At 35.6% G+C, this 24,669-nt stretch overlaps 1 protein-coding gene across 1 annotated transcript; it reads right to left on the bottom strand.

Annotated features, from left to right (window-relative positions):
* Positions 1–18,110: 18,110 nt before the first annotated feature.
* LOC131435917 (CDAN1-interacting nuclease 1) lies at positions 18,111–19,614 on the bottom strand. The gene is made up of 3 exons (XM_058604206.1): positions 19,391–19,614; positions 18,631–19,332; positions 18,111–18,565 (listed from the first exon to the last, which is right to left on the bottom strand). The coding sequence occupies exons 2-3, from the start codon at positions 19,329–19,331 to the stop codon at positions 18,388–18,390; spliced, it is 879 nt and encodes a 292-aa protein (XP_058460189.1). The 5' UTR covers position 19,332; positions 19,391–19,614; the 3' UTR covers positions 18,111–18,387.
* Between the last annotated feature and the right edge of the window lie 5,055 nt (positions 19,615–24,669).

Raw genomic sequence — 24,669 nt, 5'->3', positions numbered from 1 at the left:
GAAAACGATGGAATAAGAAAAATCACGAACGAACACTGACATTTGATGTTGAAACGTCTTATTTTTCTGACAAACGATATACACACGCTTATATGATTTTATTTATTTATGTGTATATACTACTACCAAATACAAATTATTTGTATTTGCCTAAGACAAGACCTGACATCTGGGGGGGCTGCTTTTGTTCCAAAATGGACCAGTTTCTGATTGGCTGATTTTGATGTTGCCACCTGCACATTGTGAAAAGAAAAAACTTTTGCAGGGTACGCGAGCAATGATGCCAAGTATAAAGAAAATCAGAAAACAAATTTATTAAAATGTATAATTTTAGCTCACCAATGAAAATGAAAATTTTCGGAGAATGTTTCACTTTTTTTCAATCTCTTTGGTAATAAATGTTTATAGTGGCAGGACTGAGAAATTAAAATAGGCATCAAGCCGTTTTTCTTTTTAGTGAATTAAAGTGTAACCAAAAAAGATTTGTTAAATTAGTGTAAACTCGAAAGTGTGTTTAGTTTTACGAGAAGAATGAACTGTTGTGTTCCACACTGTGGTCGCATTAAGCATTTCTATCCAAACCTGAATTTTTCCGGTTTCCTAAAGATCCGGTAATACGTCAACAATGGATCCGATTTTTCATTCAACATGAGATATTTCGTGTTTTGTCATCAAAGCTCAATTAATTGTTTTTAAGCATTAATATATAATAAAGAAATGCATTCACCAAAACATGTTTTATATTTATTTCAAATCAAAAACCTAAAGTCTAAAAATTTAAATGTAATATTTTTTTTTAGAATAGTTAAAAAAAATCTGTAAATATGGCTACACTGTAGCCGATACGTTGGTATTTATTCCACAGGGCGAAAATGACGAGAAGGATGATTCGGAAGGAAGAATAAGAAGCCAGTTGTCAGGTCTTGTCTTAGGTATTTGCTGCTACTCCTTTTGACGATAGAGCAAATCCGAGTGGGCGAAAGTTCCGCTAAGATGTGAGGTACTGATTTCCCTGGTTATTAATAACTTCGAAAAGCTAGTCGAGCTTCTATCTCAAAGGAAATTTATGACAGTATATTTTAACCATATGTTACAGGAAATCAACCGTGCAAAATATATTCCTATTCGTGACAGCATCCTTAATGTCCGGGATTCAACTATATTTTTCGACACATCCAAGCATCCATACACTCGATAGAAATCCCAAAAATATTGTTAAGTAAGTTCAGACACATTGATCATGGGAAAATATTTTACACGGACGAATCACGAATTGAAGAGGCCGCTGGGTTTGGTATGTTTAGCAGTAATGTTTCGGCCACATTTAGGCTTCAAGCACCTGTATCTGTTTATATGGCAGAGTTAGCAGCAGTTCATTATAGCTTGAGTGTAATCGTCACATTATCTTCAAACCATTATTTCCTCTTCACAGATAGTCAGTGCAATTGAAGCCATTCGCCCAAACACGGCTGGCGCTTGAACGGTTTTTCTTGGACAAAATAATACCTAGAAGACATATTGAATAAGAATTATCAAATCACTATGATATGGGTCCCAGCTCATTGCTCCATTTCAGGCAATGAAAGAACCGACAGTTTAGCCAAATGTGGCGCTCTTGAGGGTGAAATTTATGAGCTTTCAACAAATACTATAGCGCGTCTCGCAAAAGAATACTTGCCAGCTGGTAAGCTGCTTAGCCCGCATAACGTTTTGCCTACCTGGGCAGCCATGGTCACCAGACGGCTACCAAAATTGTTTCAGTGACGGCTGTCAAATCAAATTTGGCAAAACATAGTCGCCTGTATTTAAGTTAGCCAAGCGTTTTAATCTTTTCACCTTCGCTGAAAATGTCAAAGAATTCCATCTGTATGGCCAAAGGCTGGCAGCCACGGCTATCTCAGAAATCCTGGGGAATACGTTTGTATCGTTTAAGGCGTATGTCTGGTAACGGCGAGGCAACCGGACACCAGAATGGCTGCCAGCCATATTGTGCCCGTTGACAGCCGTTAGTCAGCCTAGCCGATGCGGGAGGCTGTGAACCATTTTGCGGTAAATTTAAACTTTTGGTTGAAATCTGACACTTGAGTGGTTATTTTGTGTCGAATAGTTAAATTGAAATAATAAATAAAAGATAAAAAATTATGTTACTGAGGATTGCTTATGTAATAAAATTTGAAACTGTAACCGAGAGAAGGTTATTGTGTTACATTTCTTTACGTTTACCGTCATTCCATTTCAGTCGCACATATCGAAGATCTTCTGAATGTCCATTTCTACACCCTCATTCAACATAACTCAAAATTGAGTGACACACTACTCAAATTCACAAAAAGTGCACGTACACTCAAGCAAATTTAGTAGTGAAAATCATAAGGCAAATCTTATGATGCATCAAAAATCACCAAAATTATAATTTCATAAGATAAATATGAAAAATATACCTCTGCAATATACATCTTATCTATCACTATTATAGTTTTCATACGAACAACTTATGAACTTCACAAGATATGAGAGAAGTTATGTTTATCATAGAAATTTCGCATAATGTTCCTAAAAATTCCGTATGAATTTCATAAGGCGTTTTATTAGAATTCCTATTTTCGGGATTTCATAAGGCGGTCTTATGGTTCGCTTACGATATTCTTGTGGCTAAAAATCATACGAAATCATTATGAAATTCCATATATTTTTTGCCTGAGTGTACTCTAAACTTGAGTTCCAACCTATCTACTCATTTTTGAGTTAAGAGAGGAAACTTTCAAAATTTGAGTATTTTTTAATCAAAATATGGAAAAAACATTTTTTTCAATAATTGAGTGAGTTTAACTCAAAACTTGAGTTCCTTGCACTCAAAATAAAGACATTCTTATTTGTAAATGTTTATATACAAAGTCATTCTTCATTCTTTTTAATGGAAAGCCCAGAAGAGTGCATTCAAAACTAATATTTGACTGGTTTGGGATCGAAATTGAACGATGTTGATACAAAGATAAACTCAAGATGGAATAGTATATGATTTTTCATATACCATTCAAATAGGACCCCCCGATGAAATCAGTTCACCGTCAGTTGCAGTACAATCACAGACTAACAGACAGGACACTCAAATTAGATTCTTCAATCATTTCAACGGTCATTTTGAATATTCCTTTATTTGGGACAGTACTCACATGTGTCATGATGGCGCCACGTTACCCTATCAAAAACATCCTGTCTGTCATCTAGACTGTGTTTATTTTTTTCATTTCCCAACAGAGTTGCCATTCATACAGAATTACCTGTAATGTTTTGATTTGTATATGTCCATGCGAATTTCATGCAGGATACAGATTTAATACATATTGCCAAAACTATATACATAATTTTGCCTACTTCTCATCCTCCAACGCAATACAAAATCGAACCCGTTTTGTTACAATATTTACTTGCTTCTGGTCTGCCGCCACTTAATTTCGGGTGAAAACTACCAACACAATAAAAAATAGTCTAGATGAACAACGTTGAGTCGATTAAATGGTTACCTTCCAACATCGCGAAAAAGTTAAATATATTATCAACATAATCCAATAATTCATTGTGACGATTTATTTTCAAATATTTTGATGAAATCAGGCATCCCTGCAAGCAGCTGATCGGTGTTGACAAACGAGGGGAAACCAACTAGTAAAAAAATACTTTTACATAACACAAGGGATGTACAGATAGTAAATAGTTCACGCAGTACAATATAGGTGGAACTAATGCATCACTAAAAATTATTTTTATAAGAAATTACTCATACTGTCATGTCTGTTAGTCTGTGGTACAATTGTTATTTAAAACAAAACAATTAGCGTCGAATCGCTACAAGCGTCGTAACTATGACAATGTTTGTTTATGTAGAATTAATCTTAAGTTGCAATATGGAAGAAATCGCGGTATTTTGCTGCTTATCAAGTGGATCATGAGACAGAAAAAAAATCTATTAAAAATATTACTAAGAATCTATTTAATTTGTTATATTCGTATCTTACGAGGCGTTAAAGTGAATGGATGTAACAAAATATTGTGTGCGGTATGTTTACATATGTTTACTTCCTTCTAAGCTTGTAATGTTGCTATGGAATTTTACCATCGTTTTCCATTGTTTATCGACGCTTATACAAAGATAAACTCAAGATGGAGTGGTCATCGTTTTTATATGTACCAGTGAAACAAGACCCCTCGATGACATCGGTTCACTGTCAAAAGTTTTCATTGAACTGCAACTTTTCGTTCAATTTGAATGTTGCTATGCACTACTTCAATTTGTTTATCTTGCCAATATTTACTAGAATATAGTCGGAGTATTGACATTTCACATTACGGTATACATCAAATCATGCTCACAAAATATTCACACATAAAATTGAATATGACGTGAATATTCTACATCAATCAGTAGGTATTTGAAGCACAGACTAACAGACAGGACACTCAAATTAGATTCTTCAATCATTTTAACGGTCATTTCGAATATTCCTTTATTTGGGACAGTACTCACATGTGTCATGATGGCGCCACGTTACCCTATCAAAAACATCCTGTCTGTCATCTAGACTGTGTTTATTTTTTTCATTTACCAACAGAGTTGCCATTCATACATAATTACCTGTAATGTATTGATTTGTATACGTCCATGCGAATTTCATGCAGGATACAGATTTAATACATATTGCCAAAACTATATACATAATTGTGCCTACTTCTCATCCTCCAACGCAATACAAGATTGAACCCGATTTGTTACAATATTTACTTGCTTCTGGTCTGCCGCCACTTAATTTCGGGTGAAAACTACCAACACAATAAAAAATAGTCTAGATGAACAACGTTGAGTCAAATAAATGGTTACCTTCCAACATCGCGAAAAAGTTAAATATATATTATCAACGTAATCCAATAATTTATTGTGACGATTCATTTTCGAATATTTTGATGAAATCAGGCATCCCTGCAAGCAGCTGATCGGTGTTGACAAACGAGGGGAAACCAACTAGTAAAAAACTTTTACATAACACAAGGGGTGTACAGATAGTAAATAGTTCGCGCAGTACAATATAGGTGGAACTAGTGCATCACGAAAAATTATTTTTATATGAATTTACTCATGCTGTCATGTCTGTTAGTCTGTGTTTGAAGTCTGAGGAAAGCTATGGCTGTAGTATGTTCACTGGAAGATAAATTGAGAAACTGAGTGGAACATCTTTCTAGACATACAATTTCATGTTGAAAATTATTGTTTGAATTATATTTCATTCTTTTATTTTCAAATTTTAAAATCATCAAAACACAAACTTTAACTTTAATGACATCTCTTTTACTTCTTCAGATTACTGCTTTTTCATTAAACCGTTCTTGCTCAATAGGCACGTTATCCCGTTCTATATAATTTTAATTCTAGCACCGGTGAATTGTTTCCCGTCCGCACTTCGCGTTCTTCATCTTTTGAAAAAATAGAGGATAATGGCATAAGTGGGTTAGAATCAGTACATGCGAGATTACTTACACATCAGTTTTTGTAGGAGTCGCAATCGAGAAAATGTAACCTGGGGATTTTATTACAGGCGTCTAAGAGCCTGAACAGTTGGTGTAGTCTTAGATGAATCTGTTGCAATCTATCGCCTAGTTCAAGAGGACATTACAATTAGGAGAGCAATATGATGATAGTTTGTGCACATAAAGCACCGTCACAGACTAACAGACAGGACACTCAAATTAGATTCTTCAATCATTTTAACGGTCATATCGAATATTCCTTTATTTGGGACAGTACTCACATCCTGTCTGTCATCTAGACTGTGTTTATTTTTTTCATTTACCAACAGAGTTGCCATTCATACAGAATTACCTGTAATGTATTGATTTGTATATGTCCATGCGATTTTCATGCAGGATACAGATTTAATACATATTGCCAAAACTATATACATAATTGTGCCCACTTCTCATCCTCCAACGCAATACAAAATCGAATTCGTTTTGTTACAATATTTACTTCTGGTCTTCCGCCACTTAATTTCGGGTGAAAACTACCAACACAATAAAAAATAGTCTAGATGAACAATGTTGAGTCAAATAAATGGTTACCTTCCAACATCGCGAAAAAGTTAAATATATTATCAACGTAATCCAATAATTTATTGTGACGATTCATTTTCAAATATTCTGATGAAATCAGGCATCCCTGCAAGCAGCTGATCGGTGTTGACAAACGAGGGGAAACCAACTAGTAAAAAAACTTTTACATAACTCAAGGGGTGTACAGATAGTAAATACTGTCATGTCTGTTAGTCTGTGGCACCGTTTCACTCAACGCTGTTGTAGATTTACGAATATCTGACAAGTTTATGATTTCAGTGCAGGAGTAACAAAGTGAAAAGTTGTCGTTCAAAACAAACGATGTCTCAACTCATATTCTATTAACTACAAACTTAATTCACCAAGCCGTTCGATTTTAGACAAACCCTGAGATTATAGAAAGTCAAACCGACGAGCAAAGAGAGATAACAAAACACTGAAACTGATTTTCACCTCCAAAGTTATTATTATTTATAAATACCAAATAAGTTCTCCATAGATACCATCGTTACCATTGAACTTCATGGGTTGGGGGGTCAAGCGATGGATATTTACGAACGGTTCCCCGGTTCACGATCTGTGACCAAAATTTTTTCAATGGCTTGTATGGTACTTAGTAATCTTGAGTTTATCTTTGGCTTATATTCGAAGGGTCAACATAATTGCATTATTACGAAGTTCACTGGTTCACGGTTACTGAACCAATATTTTTGATGGACTGTATAGGACATTGTAATCTTGAGTTTATCTTTGGTTGATATCCTTATGTTGTACTTCTCACTTAGCATAATTCAAACCACAAAATTTCTATTGAAAACATGATTGATGATTTATGGTTTCAAAAGCCGGATCCAGAAACGGCAATGAAAAACGTCGTATTCTTGCATCCTCAAATTCGATAAGAATATTCCGATAAAGAAAACGCATTAAATTGCTAGAAGTATTTTTTTCACTCAAATGTTTGAAAACTCAATGCTTACTTTATTGTATGAATAAATGCGCGAGAACTCATGGCCTGAGCAAATTTTACTCAAATCCATACTCAAATTTTGACATATTGTTCCAGTTTATGAATTTGAGTGATCGGAACTCAAACCAAGAGTTATGTTCAAAGAGAGTGTACACTCTCATTGAACATAACTCAAAATTGAGTGACACATCACTAAAATTCATAAAAAGTGCACGTACTCTAAACTTGAATTACCAGCTATCTACTCATTTTTGCGTTAAGGGACGAAATTGTCAAAACTTGAGTAACTTTTACTCAAAATAAGAAAAAATATTTTGTTCAAAATTTGAGTAAGTTCAACTCAAAATTTGAGTTCCTTGCTCTCAAAACGAAGAAATTTTTCTTCGTTAATTTTCATATACAAAGTTATTCTTCTTGCTTTTGAATGCGCAAAGTAGTGATTCAAAACCGTTTCCTTTTGAACGGTTTAGAGTACAAATTGAATTGTTTTGATATCCTTATGTTGCGCTTTTCACTAAGCATAATTGAAACCACAAAACATCTACGATTGACGTTGATTCATGTTTTTAAAATCGGATCTAGAAACGGCAATGGAAAACGACGTATTCTTGCATTCTTTATATCAATAAGAATATTCCGAGAATGAAAGCGCACTGAACCGCAAGAAGTATTTTTTTCACTAAAATGTTTAAAAACTCAACGCTTACTCGAATGTATGAATAAATGCGAGAGAACTCATGGCAAAGAGTTTATTTTACTCAAATCCATACTCAAATTTTGACATATTATTCCAGTTTATGAATTTGAGTAATCGCAACTCAAACCATGAGTTATGTTCAAAGAGCGTGTAGAGCACAAAAATCCATAAAAAATCTACGGAAATTGGATTATTTCTACGGAAATTTAAACTTATCAACGTGTAGTGCTTTCGGATTAAGAACCAGAGTGGTTGACTGGTTTTTCAATAATGAATGTGTATTTTCATTTCTACTTATCTCTAGCCGTACAATTATTCTTACCGTAACTTATCGTTTCCTACCGGACGTACCTGGAGCGGGAGAAATCGGAAAAACTATAGAGAGGGAGAGAATGTCATGCTAATGGAGAAGGACTGGTAAAAACGTTCACAGCTGTGGCCCAGCTGTGATGTCATAGATTTGGTTATCGACCTCCGCTTTATGCAGGGCAAGCAATCACGAAATATTGCTAGCTGCCTGCGCGGTGGACTTAGGTCGAGGTAAATGCGAACGCGCATTTCTGTAAGGTGTATGACCGGGATATCCAAATACGTGGAAATGTCGTATTTGGTTTGGGATTGAATGTAAACTGTACTTAGAATGGATCATGCTAGGATGGGATAATGTGTTATATTACACCTTCACCCTTCGGGAGATGAATGTAACGAAGTGGAATTCATCTAAAACTTTCCTCCAAGTACGTCATTTTGTTATAATGATGATTAGTTACTGCCTAAGTATACAATGTTTATTGTTTAATTAGTCTATTTTTATGTACTAAATATGATTGTTTTGAGATTGTATGTTCTATTTCACAATTTGGCTCCAAAATGTTTTTAACTCTATAAGGTCCAGAATAAAAGGAATCTAACTTACGCCTGTTTTCATTTTTGAGGTATACTGTGTCATTTTTGTTTATTGATAATGGATTTATATTTTTGTTGAGGATATCCTGTCTAAATTCCTTTTTTGCTAATAATCTTTGCTTTGCTGTTTCGTGGGATAATTGCATTTTATATCTCATTTCTTTACTGTACTGCTCAAAATTATAAATTGGATCTATTTTGTTTTTGCTGTATCCCAATTAGAAAAAAACGTTCAACGGTGGTCCTTCATTGGTCCAATATGTTGGATCATTGGTCCAATGAAAGTCCAATCAATCGTTCAACGGGAGGCCAACACGGGACCTTCGTTTGCCGATTTTGAAACAGACCGTTGGACCGAATGCCATTTTTTTCGTTCAACAAACCCGGCAGACAGAGGTCCATTGTTGAGCCATTTTTAACATGAGGAGTTGGAGCCCCGTTGGACTAGTTTTACTGCTGAATTTCTGAAGTTTCTTCCATTTATTTGTTTAAACTAACAATACATACCTGCACAATACTTCTACTTCACGTAGAATAACAACAAATTTTCTTTCTATGGTAAGGTAACACTTAATTTTCATTCTATTTTTGCAAGAGAAAAAACAACAACAAACCGTTCCAGCAAATTGAACGAATATTTCGTGCAATATATCGTTCAACAAGGGCTCAAAAATCAACACAATTGAACGGCCTGCTGAGAGGGATATCTCCTGTGGGAGTTTCGGTTTTACACCAAACACTAGTTCATACGGTGTATAGCCATCATCTGTATGTGGTGTAGAATTATAAGTAAAAGCATAAAATTGTAACCATTCATCCCAGTCAGATTGGTGCTGGTTGACAAAGGATCGCAGATATTCGTTTAGACATCTGTGATTCCTCTCCAATGAGCCAATTGTCTGCGGATGATAGGCTGTTGAGAAAGTTTGTTTGATGTTTAAATATTTACAGATTTGATCTAGTACTTCGTTTTTGTACTCTGTACCTTGATCTGTTTTTAATTCTAAAAATTTACCATATATTAGTATAAAATTTTCCACCAAAGTTTTTGCTATTATGTTAGCTTCTTTAGTAGGTATTGGTGCATAAACTACGTATTTCGTTAGTTCGCATTGCATTGTTAATGCGTACCGGTTATTTTTGTTTGTCTTTGGTAGTGGTCCGATTGTATCGATTGCCACTATTTCGAACGGTTTTGATGGTGTAGCTGTAATTAGTGTGTTCTCTTTAGTATTTTTAGTTATTTTATTCAATTTGCACAATTCACAGGCCTTGATGAATTGTGAAATTGACTGTTTCATTTTTCTCCAGACATAAATTTCTCTTAGTTTGAGGTATAGTCTATGCTGTCCTATATGTCCACCTGTTGGCGTTTCATGGTGCCTTTTCAATATTTCATTTACCTTGCAAAGATCACTAATGAAAATTGCTGGTTTGAGAATTATAATTTGCATGGCTTTTAATGTTTTATTACTCACTTGTTTGAGTACTTCCATGGGAATTAGTTTAAATATTTCGTCTTCTTGAGACAGCGCAATTTTATTTATTTGAAGTTTTTTCATATCTTCTTCAATGTCTGAAAGAGCAAAGCTAATTTGACTTTCATTATTTATTTTATATTCATACTTCAGTATGCCTTTATTTAGTTTATTGTTTCTTATTTCCTTTGCTTTAATATAAATTGAAAATGTTATGCAATTTTTTTCGATTATTGTGCTGATTTTGGCTAATTTTTTTGTTTCTGATTGGTTTTCGGTGGTGTACATCGCAAGTTGATCAGGCTTGGTTTCACACTCCTCATTTTTTCCAATCGGTTTGGATCTTTGACTTCGTGTCATTGATCGCGTATTCACTATTAGAATCGACTTTTGTTCAAGTTCATCAGAGGTAACGACAACACGTGACAACGCGTCCGCTCCCACGTTATCCTTACCCTTAATATACTGTATTTCAAAATCGAATTCACTTAGATCTAGTCGCATTCTAGTCAGCTTCGACGTTGGGTCTTTCTTGCCGAAAAGGTATACTAGTGGTCTATGATCCGTTTTTACTATAAATTTTGTACCGTACAAGTATGATTTGAAGTAGTTAATAGCCCAATGAATAGCTGTTAACTCCTTTAGAATTACGGCTTTATTTTTTTCGCCTGGGGTAAAAGTTTTACTGGCGAATGCAATTGGAAGTTCATCTCCATCTATGTTTTGAGATAAAACTGCTCCACAACCAATGTCTGAAGCATCAGTGGTTAAAATAAAAGTCGTGAAGTCTGGGAATTGCAGTATAATTGGAGACATTAAATATTGTTTTAGAGTATAGAATGCGTTTTGACATTGTGGTGACCAAATGAATTGATGGTTCTTTTTCAGTAACTGGTGTAATGGATGAGCTATGATCGAAAAATTCGGAACAAATTTACGATAGTAGTTGCAAAATGCTACGAATCGTCGCACTTCGTCACTATTTGTTGGTACTGGGTAATTTTTTATTGCTTCAAATTTTGAATCGTCTGGCAAAATGCCTTTATCGGTTATTTTATGTCCCAAGTATATTACTTCACTTCTAAAAAATTTGCATTTACTTGCATTCAATTTTAAGTTATATTTTCTAAGTCGTTCAAATACCTTTATTAAATTCGATAAATGATGTTTAATTGAGCATCCTGTTACAATGATATCATCAATGTAGACGAAAGCCATTTCTGGTGTCAGACCAGCCATAGCGATTGTCATCATCCTTTGAAAGCTATTCGGGCTGACATTTAGTCCAAATGGCAATCTTGTAAATTGAAAATGACCTGTCTGGGTCGAGAATGCAGTGTATTTTCTTGCATTTTCGCTTAGTGGTATCTGATGAAATCCGGACATCAGATCCAGTGTGCTAAAAAATTTTGCTCTGCCAAGTTGATCTAGAATAGTATCAATTCTTGGTAGCGGAAATTTATCCGCGAGAAGTTTTTTATTTAGCTGTCTGGAGTCAACAACTAAACGCCATTTTTTTGAGTTATCCTCACCTTTCTTTGGTACTAGTAGGATGGGATTATTATAAGAAGATATGGAAGGTTCGATAATCTTTTCGTTTAGCATTTTATATACCTGCCCATCGATTTCGTTTTTCTGCGAATGAATCATTTTATAGTTAGGGATATAGACTGGTACGTTATCAGTCAGTTCTATATCCTGGGTATAAAAATTGTTGGTAGTAAGTGGCTCATTTTGTAGACAGAAAATGTCGTTGTAATTGTTTATAAGTTTTTTGAAATCGTTTGCTGCGTAGAATGGTACATCCGACTTTTCTATGCTTTTTAAAATTTCATTTGTACGTTGCTCTTTGTTGTTATCGCCTAAATTTGTTTTCAAGTGTTTATAATTTTCTAAAGGTTCTAGTTTTAGGTTGAGATTATTGGTGCTTAAATTAACGGTTGAGTCTGTGGTGTTCAAAATTTTAATAAAAGTGTTTTCTGGTGATATGATAGTACTTCCACAGAACACACCAGGGGTCAATTCCTGTGAAACTATTATCATATCTTTGTTAATTTTGAGATTGTGAAGTTGTCTTATTACTTCACACCTTGGTGGTATAATATATTTTTGGTAAATTGTATCTTCAATTGGTAATGAAATAATATTATTATAAATTTTGAAATTTAGCATCCAACATTCGTAATCAATGATGCACTTATGAGAAGACAGGAAATCTCTTCCTAAAATGCCATCAGTTAGAATTGGAAAGTTGTTATCTACTATGTGAAAAGTGTGGTTGGTAACAAGTCCATTGCCAAAATTTAATTCTGTTGTGGTTGTTGCCAAGGTTTCGGTTGAAATGTTTGTTATGCCCGTAATTTTTATTTTATTATTAGCGTCTAGTGGGTGGTTATTATTTACTTTGTTGATTTTTATGACGGAAATGTCCGCTCCGGAATCTAATAAAAAGTTGCACAATGAATTAGCCATTTGTACATAAATTTTTACAAAATTTGATGCACAGATGTTCATTGAATAAATCTTCCTAAAAAATTTTGTGGTGGTGTTTGAGCATTGTTAGAATTATTCGGAATAACAGTAATATTACCGTTAGTTTGTGCATTCGGGGCAGCATGTTGATTATTCGGTTGTTCTGGTTGTACGAGGAGCATTCGAGGGTTTCGATTATTATAAGCTCCGCGACTGTAACCTCTGTTATTGTAATTATGCCAGTTTTGTCTGTTTGAATTAAAATTGTTTCGGTATGTGTTGCGGTAGTTTTGGTGTCCTCTGGAAATAGTTCTGCTATTATTATAGTTATTGTAATGTCCGGGGTGCTAATTGCGATGTGAGTATTGTCCACCAGACGTATTTGGTCTTCCACGCCCGCGACTAGTGTGTCGTGTGGTAAAAATTTGAGCAGCGTTGCTCGTTTCTGTAGTGTTCTCTCTTACCTTTTGGGTTGCTGCATTAATGTCAGCAAAATTGCCCGCTTTTAGTATGATTTTTATTTCTTGGGACGTTACTCCTTTAATAAGAGAGTTCAGTCCGCTTTTGGTTGCTAACGAATTAGCCGTCTGCTCTGGGACTCCCTGAGCTAGATAGGTACATTTTAGCCGTAATGTAAGGTTTTCAATTTCTTCGCATAATTCACTGGTTTTAGTGCTTTTCACCTGATTCAATTTAGCTACTATGGAGTCCGGGGACTCACTTACTTTACAGCGTCTTTCGACGTCGTCTGCTAACGCTTGTAGCGTATCGCAGTTTCCTAGTCCTAGCCGCGCTTTACCGGTTAGTCTAGTTTTAACGAATTTTAATGCCGTTGCTAGTTGGTTTGCTGGTGTCAATTCAGCCAGTAAACTTACGGCGTCTTTAAACGATGATAATGAGTCTGCAGAGCCATCGTACATGGGTACGATGGCAGTCGCCTGCTTCACGTCAAATATTGCGTCGGTCATTATCTTCTCTTTGTTTGATTCTATACCTAGACTACTTAATTTTTGGTTAATTATTTTATTTACTTCGTAATTCCACGACCGGGAGTTTTTTACAAGTATATGAAATTCTTCGTTCGGTATTTCGTCTTCTTTTTCTATCAAAAACAGCTCAAACCCTGTAAACGCCTCAGCGCACTTCTTTCTTTTTGACTCTGACAATTCTCTAGATATGGGTGTGTTTACTGCCTTTTTGCAGTAGGTATAAAGACTTTTTAATGTTTCATAGTAATTCATCACCCAGCTAATTTAAAACTCACTAAAGTACGCGTAAATGCATTTGAATTATTTTTTTTTGTGTACTACTAACAAATGGGTTTTCAGATTTTTTGTCGTGAATACGACTTACTTTACTATGGGGCGCCTTTTCAAAATTAGCCGTATGGAAGAATGGGCAGAACTTAATCGTGAATATCTCGACTTGTATTAATGGTAGCAATATAATTCTTTCACTATTTCATCAAAAATATGATCAGGAATTTAGGATAATGTTTTGAACAGTGTGATATAATCACAAACAACTCAAAAATTAAGTTTTCTGAAAATTTTAAAACAACGCGGAAAACTCTTCACTTTTGCTTGGGTTTTTCGCGCAAGGACGACGATTTTGAGGTAGTCAGGCACATATCTTCAACTGAACGTTATAAAAGAGGAACCGTGGTCGAAAATCGATCATTTCTTCTTGTGCGTTGGATGAAAGCAGACGTCGGGCGAAAAGATGCATTCAAACAACGTCATCTGCGTGGTTAAAAACCTCAAACGCTCAGGTCGTAGTTCTCATTTGCCTTCCTGTCGTCAAGGTGAGAAGACGCATTAAACCAGTTTCTCATCATCTGGCACAGCAAGCGGATGTGTCGGTTTGTACGCAAAGCTAGTTTCAATTCAAGCATGGTGGTTTGCATTGGAGAGAAAGAAAACAAAAAACGAAAAGTGGACAACATTCTATAAATTCAGCTGTTCTAATGGCTCTAAATGTTATCTAAAGAACGATTAAGATTACTTCTTTGCAAATCCAAGGTAGAAATCATCAGTTTAGTGAAAAAGCAAAATAATTTGATTTCCTTCGCTGTGCGAAAATCGTTCGAGCCTTCTAAAAGGCAGAAATGAATCCTGTACAGCATCTTGATAGTTTCTTTCAATGAAATATGCAAATCCGAAATGAGATATTCGACGTCAAAAATCGATGAAAATTTTAGTAATGAAAAGGGGGGAAGTTTCGCAATTCACACAATCGATAAACTATCAATTCGAATTCGAAAGTGTAAAGAAATCGTGTCAGTTTTATTCGTATTCACGACATCCAGTTATGTCCCTGACATTACACAACCGTACTTTTTTTTTCTTGTCATAGTACTTAAATCTAACTTATTTTCATATCTATTTTAAGCACTTGTCTCACCTGGTTGACATCGCCCGTTACTTCCTACCTTCTTTAATAGTTGGAAAGATGCTCTGAAGGCTGGAAAATTTTTTCTTTATTGATTTCGTCCCGTAGGACCACTGTTCCCTCATTGGGTAAGATTTTTTTTTGTATTTTGTCCCGTAGGACCACTGTTCCCTGATGGGTAGAGTTTTTTTGTTTTTTTTTTACAGCCACACACAGTTACACACGGTCTATGTTGGCAATGGATCGTGCCGCTTTTATGGCTTGTTGCCTCATTACTCTCCTCATCAGCATATAAGCTGAGAAAAACAGTTGAATGGTAACCATTGCCAGTATTAGTGTTAACTTGAGTTCGTTTGACTCGTGAAACTCTGTGTGCATCGACAGCTCATTTAGAACATTCACCTGCGCATCTCCACTTTGATGTGTTTGTTTAGATTTACTACTTCCCATTATGGACACGTTTATTAATCACTAGCCGCTTATATTATACAATTCAATGTCTAGGGTGTTGCACATTGCAGTAGCACTAGGTTATTTTCTCTTTTAGCTGGCTTTATGGTAATGTTCCTTAAATTTCACTGTCTTTTCTGTATACAGTTTTTCACAAATGGATGGTATTCTTTGCCATCTCGTTCGATGCTATAATTTCATTTTAGCAAGCCACTACTTTCTTCACAATCACTAAAGTATGTTCACTAACTGATTTTCGTTGCTGGCCCGTGACACTTGTCAACGGTTCGCCATGTAGTGGCTTCGGATTAAGAACCAGAGTGGTTGACTGGTTTTTCAATAATGAATGTGTATTTTCATTTCTACTTATCTCTAGCCGTACAATTATTCTTACCGTAACTTATCGTTTCCTACTGGACGTACCTGGAGCGGGAGAAATCGGAAAAACTATAGAGAGGGAGAGAATGTCATGCTAATGGAGAAGGACTGGTAAAAATGTTCACAGCTGTGGCCCAGCTGTGATGTCATAGATTTGGTTATCGACCTCCGCTTTATGCAGGGCAAGCAATCACGAAATATTGCTAGCTGCCTGCGCGGTGGACTTAGGTCGAGGTAAATGCGAACGCGCATTTCTGTAAGGTGTATGACCGGGATATCCAAATACGTGGAAATGTCGTATTTGGTTTGGGATTGAATGTAAACTGTACTTAGAATGGATCATGCTAGGATGGGATAATGTGTTATATTACAAACGGAGAACTGCGGAAACTAGTTTTGTCTGGCGAGCAAAAAAAAAAGCTTCCGAGAAAAATGCCAATCTACGGAAATGACACTACTGTTATCTGGCTGGTACCAGGTCCCGAAAGAAGCGGTCTGAAATTCCAAACCGAAACTCACATCGATTTCTCAGAGATGACTTGAGGTTTGGGAACAGATAATAGTTCGAAGAGGCTAAATCAGGCAAACAAGGTGGATGGGCAAGTAACTGGAGCCCTAAACCGTTGGTTATAACCGTAGTTGCGATGCCCATGTACTTCATGTAAGGCCCTTTCACAACGATTTCGGTCTTTAATCGCTCCATTGATGCACTCTAATACTTGCATTGAGATAATCCACGAGCCCGACTTCAGTCCATTGTCGAGTAATCATTTTGTCTCTAGCGTATAGTAATGAATCCACCCAAACATGTACTCGAAGTGCGCTTGCGTTTGTTTTTTTAGTCCTAAATAAGTATATGTGGGATCCAGCGACAGGATAACTTTCTCATCTGCAGAATCTTGCCCAACTATGATAAGTTTGTGCACTTTCTCTTTCCGGTCATTCAGTCCAATTTAGTGTCTTTTTTATTATTGTCGTTAATTGTGCCCTGGATTTAACCTCAATTTCATTTAGTTTTGACACTGTTCACTTCGCACCATTCATTATTATTCTGATTTCGGGAGGAGCCATGGCCCCACGCACCCATATTTTTTCGTTAATGTAATTGATAGCAGCTAATCGATGATAACAACAATGTTTTTGAGTAGATTAACTAATGAATACCGAAATACTAATATGATATTTGATGTTTCATGATATTGAAACAAATTTGTTCAATGTTTGACAATTATTCTTTACAAAAGCGACGAAGATCTCGGTAATTTTGAATTTTCCCGAAACCGAAAATCTCGGTGAATGCAAATTATCGATCAGATAATAAATACCGAGAATTTCAGTTATTTTAAAGTTTGCCCAGCGCTCGACTGTTCAAATTTCGACAAAATTTTGCCCAGATTCGGGAAAAAATCCATGTGTGTATACTTTTTGCACCGGAATAACACGTCTTAATTGAATGTAATAATAACAAAGTACTCAAATGCGATTAGTACAAACCGGGTCCCATATGATACCAAAACCCACAAACGATAAATAATTTTTCTAATTTTTTGAAACATTTGGCTTACTACCTAGATGATTTCGGTAGAAATATAATATGAATATTATAAATAATACTCAATAATAATACAATAATACTCAAGAGGAAGAAAGGATATAATGATAAAGAACGACCAGATGAGAAGAGCCCAAAGTAATTTAAGCAAGTAGAAAACTTCTTGCAATTTGTCCCTTCTGGCAGAGGAGGTCGAGTTTAAGAATCTCATCAATACAAATCGTTCGGATCTCCGATATGCTAAAAAGTGAAGATAAAGGTCTTTCGTCATTTCCTATCCGATTCGGTAAAAGAAAAAATACGAGATGTACACCCCGATTCTGTATTTCGTTCGACTCGGATTGTTTCGATCGAATGCGAAAATTTGCATTATGTATCTCGATCGAGTGCTAGTTTTCCATACAAAAGCATTATTCGATCGAATTGCAGGATGCAAAATTTCGTATTCGAATGAAACAATCCGATTCGATCGAAATACAGAATAGGGAGAGTAGCCACATTCTACTGACGGCAGTATTCTCCCCCAATCAGTTCTTCACTAGGATGATGGTTTTGGTTGCTTGTTTGGTCATAGTCAGTGTGTTGGCTGTTTAGCAGAATGCAAGAGGTGCTGCCCGATGGGATACCTTTAAATTATTTTTATTCGAAACGACCATTGGAAGGATGTTTTCAATGTTATGAACATAGGTTTGTGCTACTAAGTGGCACTAACAGTTCAGTATGAATTACTAAGGCGTCATGAACAAATCACGTTCCACTATATTTCTAAAACCAAGTATGATTTAATTATAAACCCAACCCCAAATGACCTTTTGATTCTTATTGTGCTTCTAATCGAAACAAATAGGCCTAGAAACTACAAAAATATCACCTTTTTGTGCTTAGAATATATTCATCTCGAAAAATAAATTATCTCTTACATTGCTTTATTCTTAATGTAAACTCGTGTACATACAATAACTAAATTAGATAAAGAAACTTGAGTAAAAGACTACCTATTTAGTTTATCTATTTCCTTTCGACACACTTCTGGAATGTTGAACGTTAGAAACTCGAACTCGTCGAGTGCCGGAAACTTATCGACCACTATAATGTAATCCCCGTTTTCGGCACAGTCCGCTATCATATCCAAAAAACCAAACCAGTAGATAACAATTCCGCTACCGAATCTGTAAAAAAAAATAAGTTTGTGATTTTGAATGGACACTAAGAAACGTAATTATGTTATACACACCTATTTCCATAGCTTATGAGTTGATCTTTTACGTAACCCAAATGTGTGTCCATATCACCGAATGAAGCCTTGCTTTCGATCCAGTTCACCACTCGGCCTTTGTACAGACATGGTATGGCCAGTTTGAGATCCGGTGTTTTATCGTAACCGGTCCGTCTGAGATCACCTTCATCGTGGAACACCAATCCGACGTCTCGAGCCATTTGTTTCAATTTGACCTCATACTCTTCGCCAATACATCTCCGGATTGTATCCGTTATCGGACCTTCCATATTTTCGCTATATATACAATACCCCACATTGGCTCCAAGTAACGAGTCCTGGATGAGATCCGGGTTACGAATCATTTCGGATATATCCGATTTAGCCTTGTCTGGATACTTTTTGAGTAAAATTATACGACACAACGACAAAGGAGGTATTCGCAATGAAATAGCCATCTTTAATAAAACATCCAAGGCTCCCGTCGTTTTTGCATTCTTATTATAGTCTGATAGTAAACCATCCGCACGGGCACTTATTTTTGCATGTGATTGTTTCAAACGTTGGCGCACTTCTCGAGCGAGAATACTTCCAAGCATATCGGGACTATGCTGAGGAAATTCTTTCACCAATTTCCGATTACAATCAATGGACAATCCACGAAATTTATGAATGAACTGTTGAATTTTATTGTATTGATCGTAGTTTAGTATCACCATTCTGACAAATAAATGAATTTGTACTTCAAACTACACTTGTTTATCATATAAAAACTCACCTGCTCAGAGAAGATGAAAACGGTAACTGTTGATTTCTAGTTCAATCAGGATTGAAAAAGCAAAGAATTAAAAAATTAAACTGAACATTAGTTTAATCATAACAGTAGCATAATAATAAAACTAAAATAACATAACAATATTAATTGTTTCTATTATGATAATTCAATAAGTTATACGAATATAAATCTAAACCAAACTATTTTTATGTGCCGTACAGTTCACGTCTTCCGGATGAAGTACTAGAACGAAAAAAGACAATTGGGAAGTGCAGGCAGATTATTTAGTGTACCTATACACAGTGTAATTTACCCCTAGCAGACCCTGTCAGCTTGGAGCGAAATCAATCTTCAGTTCAGCAACGCCATCGCACGGTGTCACATTCAACATATCATGTCAATTGTATGGATGCGCAGTGCTGCTATTTTGGCGCGCACGAATTTGACATTTCTCTCCCCTACTTCTGTGTACGAGATTCGATGCGGACTCGCCTGAGGGCGCCATGCTCGCAAAAAATGTTGTTGCCAATGATTTGTTCGGGAAATGTGAGAGCTGGATATCTTGTTAATACGATGTCTTTGCCCCTAGGAAACTTTGACAGTTAAAAAATGACCCAATGGCATCGGCTCGAGGGGCAGATCACTATGAAATATCAACGAAACGAACATGCTTATTGAACAATCCAATTAGCATGGGCACCACGAGATAGCGTGATGGTGATTATTTTGACATATCCTATTGACATTGACGTATGACACAGAGGTATTTTGGCCACATCATAGATTTTGGCCCACCTAACAAACTTTATGGTTTCAATTTAATGCTAATCACATTAAATTACCTATTGCGGGAGGGATTTTCAAAGATTTTACTAAATTTGGTGGATATTTTTACAAAGTGGGCCAAATTAAAATTAATGCTAAAGTGGACCAAAATATCTCTGTTACCCTGTACTTGAAAATCTCGGATGAAATTTGAAATTATCAGTTCACATACAGATTTAATTTACATATTATAACATGATCACATTGACAAATAAAATAATCTCTAAAAAACTAAGAATATCCCATATTTTATAACAACACCCAACTTCACTTCTTCGAATTTGATATTTCATTTTACGATTTCTCCGTAAATATGAGAAAAAGCTAACCACGGAAAGTCACTGAAATATAAATGATCGAGATAAGTTAACCTAAATTTCACATGTTTATGTATGCACACAGAGAAGAAACTGGGCATGTATATACGATAATCACATTTGTTATTTGATATTACGTATTAGCAGACACTGACAGCTTAGAGAGAAATCAGTCTTCAGTTCAGCTGTGCAATTGCACGGCATCACATTGAACATATCATGCCAATTGTATGGGTTCGCGAGCACGAATTTCACAATTCTATAACCTACTTCTATGTACAAAATTCGATGCTGACTCGCCTGAGCAAAAAAGGACGTTGCCAATAATTTGTTCGTGAATTGCGAGAGCTTGATATCTTTTTAATATGAAGCCTTTGCCGGAATTTAGTGTATAAAACAAACATTGTCCAAACAATCACCGCGCGCCAACGGCGAAGCAACAAGCAACGCGGTATTTTTTATTGTCAAAGAGACAATCCGCAATCGCTTCACAAAATGTACTTCTTTTGCTTTTGTGTCTCTACGATTGTTTCTACTGATCTCTGCAGAAAAGTTCAGCTGACGCAAGACGGCACCAACACTTTTGTGGAGTTACATCGAAATTGCTGACATCACTCACGATATAATATCACAACAATCCGAGGGGGACGACAGATCCGGATAATGCCAAGAAAAACTTGAAAAGTCAATGGAAACTAATCAAATTGCATTTATCCTCATTAATAAAACGAACCATTCAAAAGCGCATCCAACCTTTGATAAGAAAGTCGAAGCACATGCGATCTCTCCTAAAGTATTCTTGTATTTTCCTTCATGACATTTAACGAGTTGTCAACACAATGCAATCAATCAAGAAAATAAATTGCTGGATAAGAAAATACGTTTTGTGGTGCATTAAATAATAAAAAATGTCATGAATTTGATTATTTGGCTTGTTAAGAACTATAAACATGAACGCGGGAGTGTGTTTGAGATTTCAAAGTAGAATTTTGAAATGCGGTAGTTACAGCACAAACGAATTTCCAGACATGACAGTCACGATCTTTTTTTGGCGCACATCTACGGTCCTCCGTGAAACTGGCACCAATGCTGATAAATTGATTGATTCGGTAGCTCATTTGTATACATTGAGATTTTATGGCACACTTTGGTTGAAATGAAAACAATGCAATTAATCTCGCGCTCCACCAAGCGGTGAGTGCGGTCATTTGAGAAGGTACCGGGAACGAACCACATTTTTTAAAAATATTTATATGCACGTACATGTCTTTATTATTTATCTTTGGTTACAGTTCGATAAAAAAAAATCAATCTGTGTACAAACACAACTACTCGAAAATAAATTGTTATTGGTTTTGTATTAGTGAAACTGTTTTGCGAGAATTTCAGACGTATTGAACATCATTTCTACCGCAGGTTAACATAAATCGAGACGCCAGGAATAAAGCTCTTGCACGAAATAAGTCTTTACGCATAGCTGTAGAGTACCACATCAGCAATGTTTCGCAACTAATTTCAGCAATGAATATTGAAACGTAAATGTAGTAGTTTTACACAATAAAACTATTTGTATTGAATACAATTACAATTACAATTGAGAGAGTATGAAACTGTTGGAAGCTAAACATATTAATTTTAGCGAGCATATTTTCCAACGTATATTTATCCGGATGGTCCTCTTCGCGTTGTCTGAACACAGACTAACAGACAGGACACTCAAATTAGATTCTTCAATCATTTTAACGGTCATTTTGAATATTCCTTTATTTGGGACAGTACTCACATATGTCATGATGGCGCCACGTTACCCTATCAAAAACATCCTGTCTGTCATCAAGACTGTGTTTATTTTTTTCATTTACCAACAGAGTTGCCATTCATACAGAATTACCTGTAATGTATTGAGTTGTATACCTCCATGCGAATTTCATGCAGGGTACAGATTTAATACATATTGCCAAAACTATATACATAATTGTGCCTACTTCTCATCCTCCAACGCAATACAAAATCGAACCAATATTTACTTGCTTCTGGTCTGCCGCCACTTAATTTCGGGTGAAACTTCCAACACAATAAAAAATAGTCTAGATGAACAACGTTGAGTCAAATAAATGGTTACCTTCCAACATCGCGAAAAAGTTAAATATATTATCAACGTAATCCAAAAATTTATTGTGACGATTCATTTTCAAATATTTTGATGAAATCAGGCATCCCTGCAAGCAGCTGATCGGTGTTGACAAACGAGGGGAAACCAACTAGTAAAAAAACTTATACATATCACAAGGGGTGTACAGATAGTAAATAGTTCGCGCAGTACAATATAGGTGGAACTAGTGCATCACGAAAAATTATTTTTATAAGAATTTACACATACTGTCATGTCTGTTAGTCTGTGGTCTGAATCAACAGAACTTAAATTCGATTGTGCTAACTGTGATGTTTGTTCAGAAGATCATCAGCATAGCTTCGCGTCGAACTTATAGCTGGTTTGATAACGATCGCCTTCTTGGTTGAAAAGAAATTTTAACAGATAATCTTGGAAGTATTTATCACTCTATTATGTGATATTGTTCCTTACTTTCGACAAAGAACTGATTGAAATAAGCATCATCTATAATAAATCAATTAGGATCTCATCCGGTCATCATTCTTCTAGTGACAATTCTGCAGCTTCATTAACACAAATATTGTTATCAACAACGTATCAATCACCAAGGTAATATTTCGAACCATCAAAAACCCAACAAAAGACGATCGATCCATAACCATCCGTTACTATGATCAGTAAAGATGAAAAAGTAGCTACAATACAAGAATATGCACAACCGAAAAAGACGATTAATCCTTTTGGATCAGGAATAAAGTTTTTAAGTGTCGTCCCCCTCGCAACAATCTCGGTGTCGTTCTAAAGGTTGTATTATACGAGAATAACTAAATAAATAATAAATAGTATTCAGTTGAGGTGCTTTAATCACAGACTAACAGACATGACAGTATGAATAAATTCTTATAAAAATCATTTTTCGTGATGCACTAGTTCCACCTATATTATACTGCGCGAACAACTTACTATCTGTACACCCCTTGTGTTATGTAAAAGTTTTTTTACTAGTTGGTTTCCCCTCGTTTGTCAACACCGATCAGCTGCTTGCAGGGATGCCTGATTTCATCAAAATATTTGAAAATGAATCGTCACAATAAATTATTGGAATACGTTGATAATATATTTAACTTTTTTAGCGATGTGGGAAGGTAACCATTTATTTCACTCAATGTTGTTCATATAGACTATTTTTTATTGTGTTGGTAGTTTTTACCCGAAATTAAGTGGCGGCAGACCAGAAGCAAGTAAATATTGTAACAAAACGGGTTTGATTTTGTATTGCGTTGGAGGATGAAAAGTAGGCACAATTATGTATATAGTTTTGACAATATGTATTAAATCTGCATCCTGCATGTAATTCGCATGGAGGTATACACATCAATACATTACAGGTAAATCTGTATGAATGGCAACTCTGTTGGTAAATGAAAAAATAAACACAGTCTAGATGACAGACAGGATATTTTCGATAGGATAACGTGGCGCCATCATGACACATGTGAGTACTGTCCCAAATAAAGGAATATTCGAAATGACCGTTAAAATGATTGAAGAATCTAATTCGAGTGTCCTGTCTGTTAGTCTGTGCTTTAATGTACTCAAAATGTTGTTTGGATGTGATTTATCTGCAATATTTGTCAAAATAGAAAATTATTGCATTTGATGTTCTAAATTTTTTTCGCATCAATTGATAGGGTAACAGAGGTATTTTGGCCCACTTTAGGATTGATTTTGTTTTGGCCCACTTTGAATAAATATCCACCAAATGTTGTAATATCTTTGAAAAACCCTTCCGCAATGGGTAATTTAATGAGTTTAGCTTCAAATTTATGCAACATCGGTTACTTAACATCGATAAAATCGATAAAGTTTTTTAGGTGGGCCAAAATATATGAAGTGGCCAAAATACCTCTGTTACCCTAATCACATCGGGATTGTAACAATTCATTTTTGCTGATGTGATGCAGATAATTTTATGAGCCGGATACTGATTTTCGAATAAAATGATTTGGCAACTCTGCGTAAAACCG

Source organism: Malaya genurostris, chromosome 3 (assembly GCF_030247185.1).
Source record: "Malaya genurostris strain Urasoe2022 chromosome 3, Malgen_1.1, whole genome shotgun sequence".
NCBI classification, from domain to species: domain Eukaryota; kingdom Metazoa; phylum Arthropoda; class Insecta; order Diptera; family Culicidae; genus Malaya; species Malaya genurostris.
The sequence above is the reverse complement of the archived record's forward strand: the minus strand, read 5'-3'. Positions and strand labels throughout refer to the sequence as shown.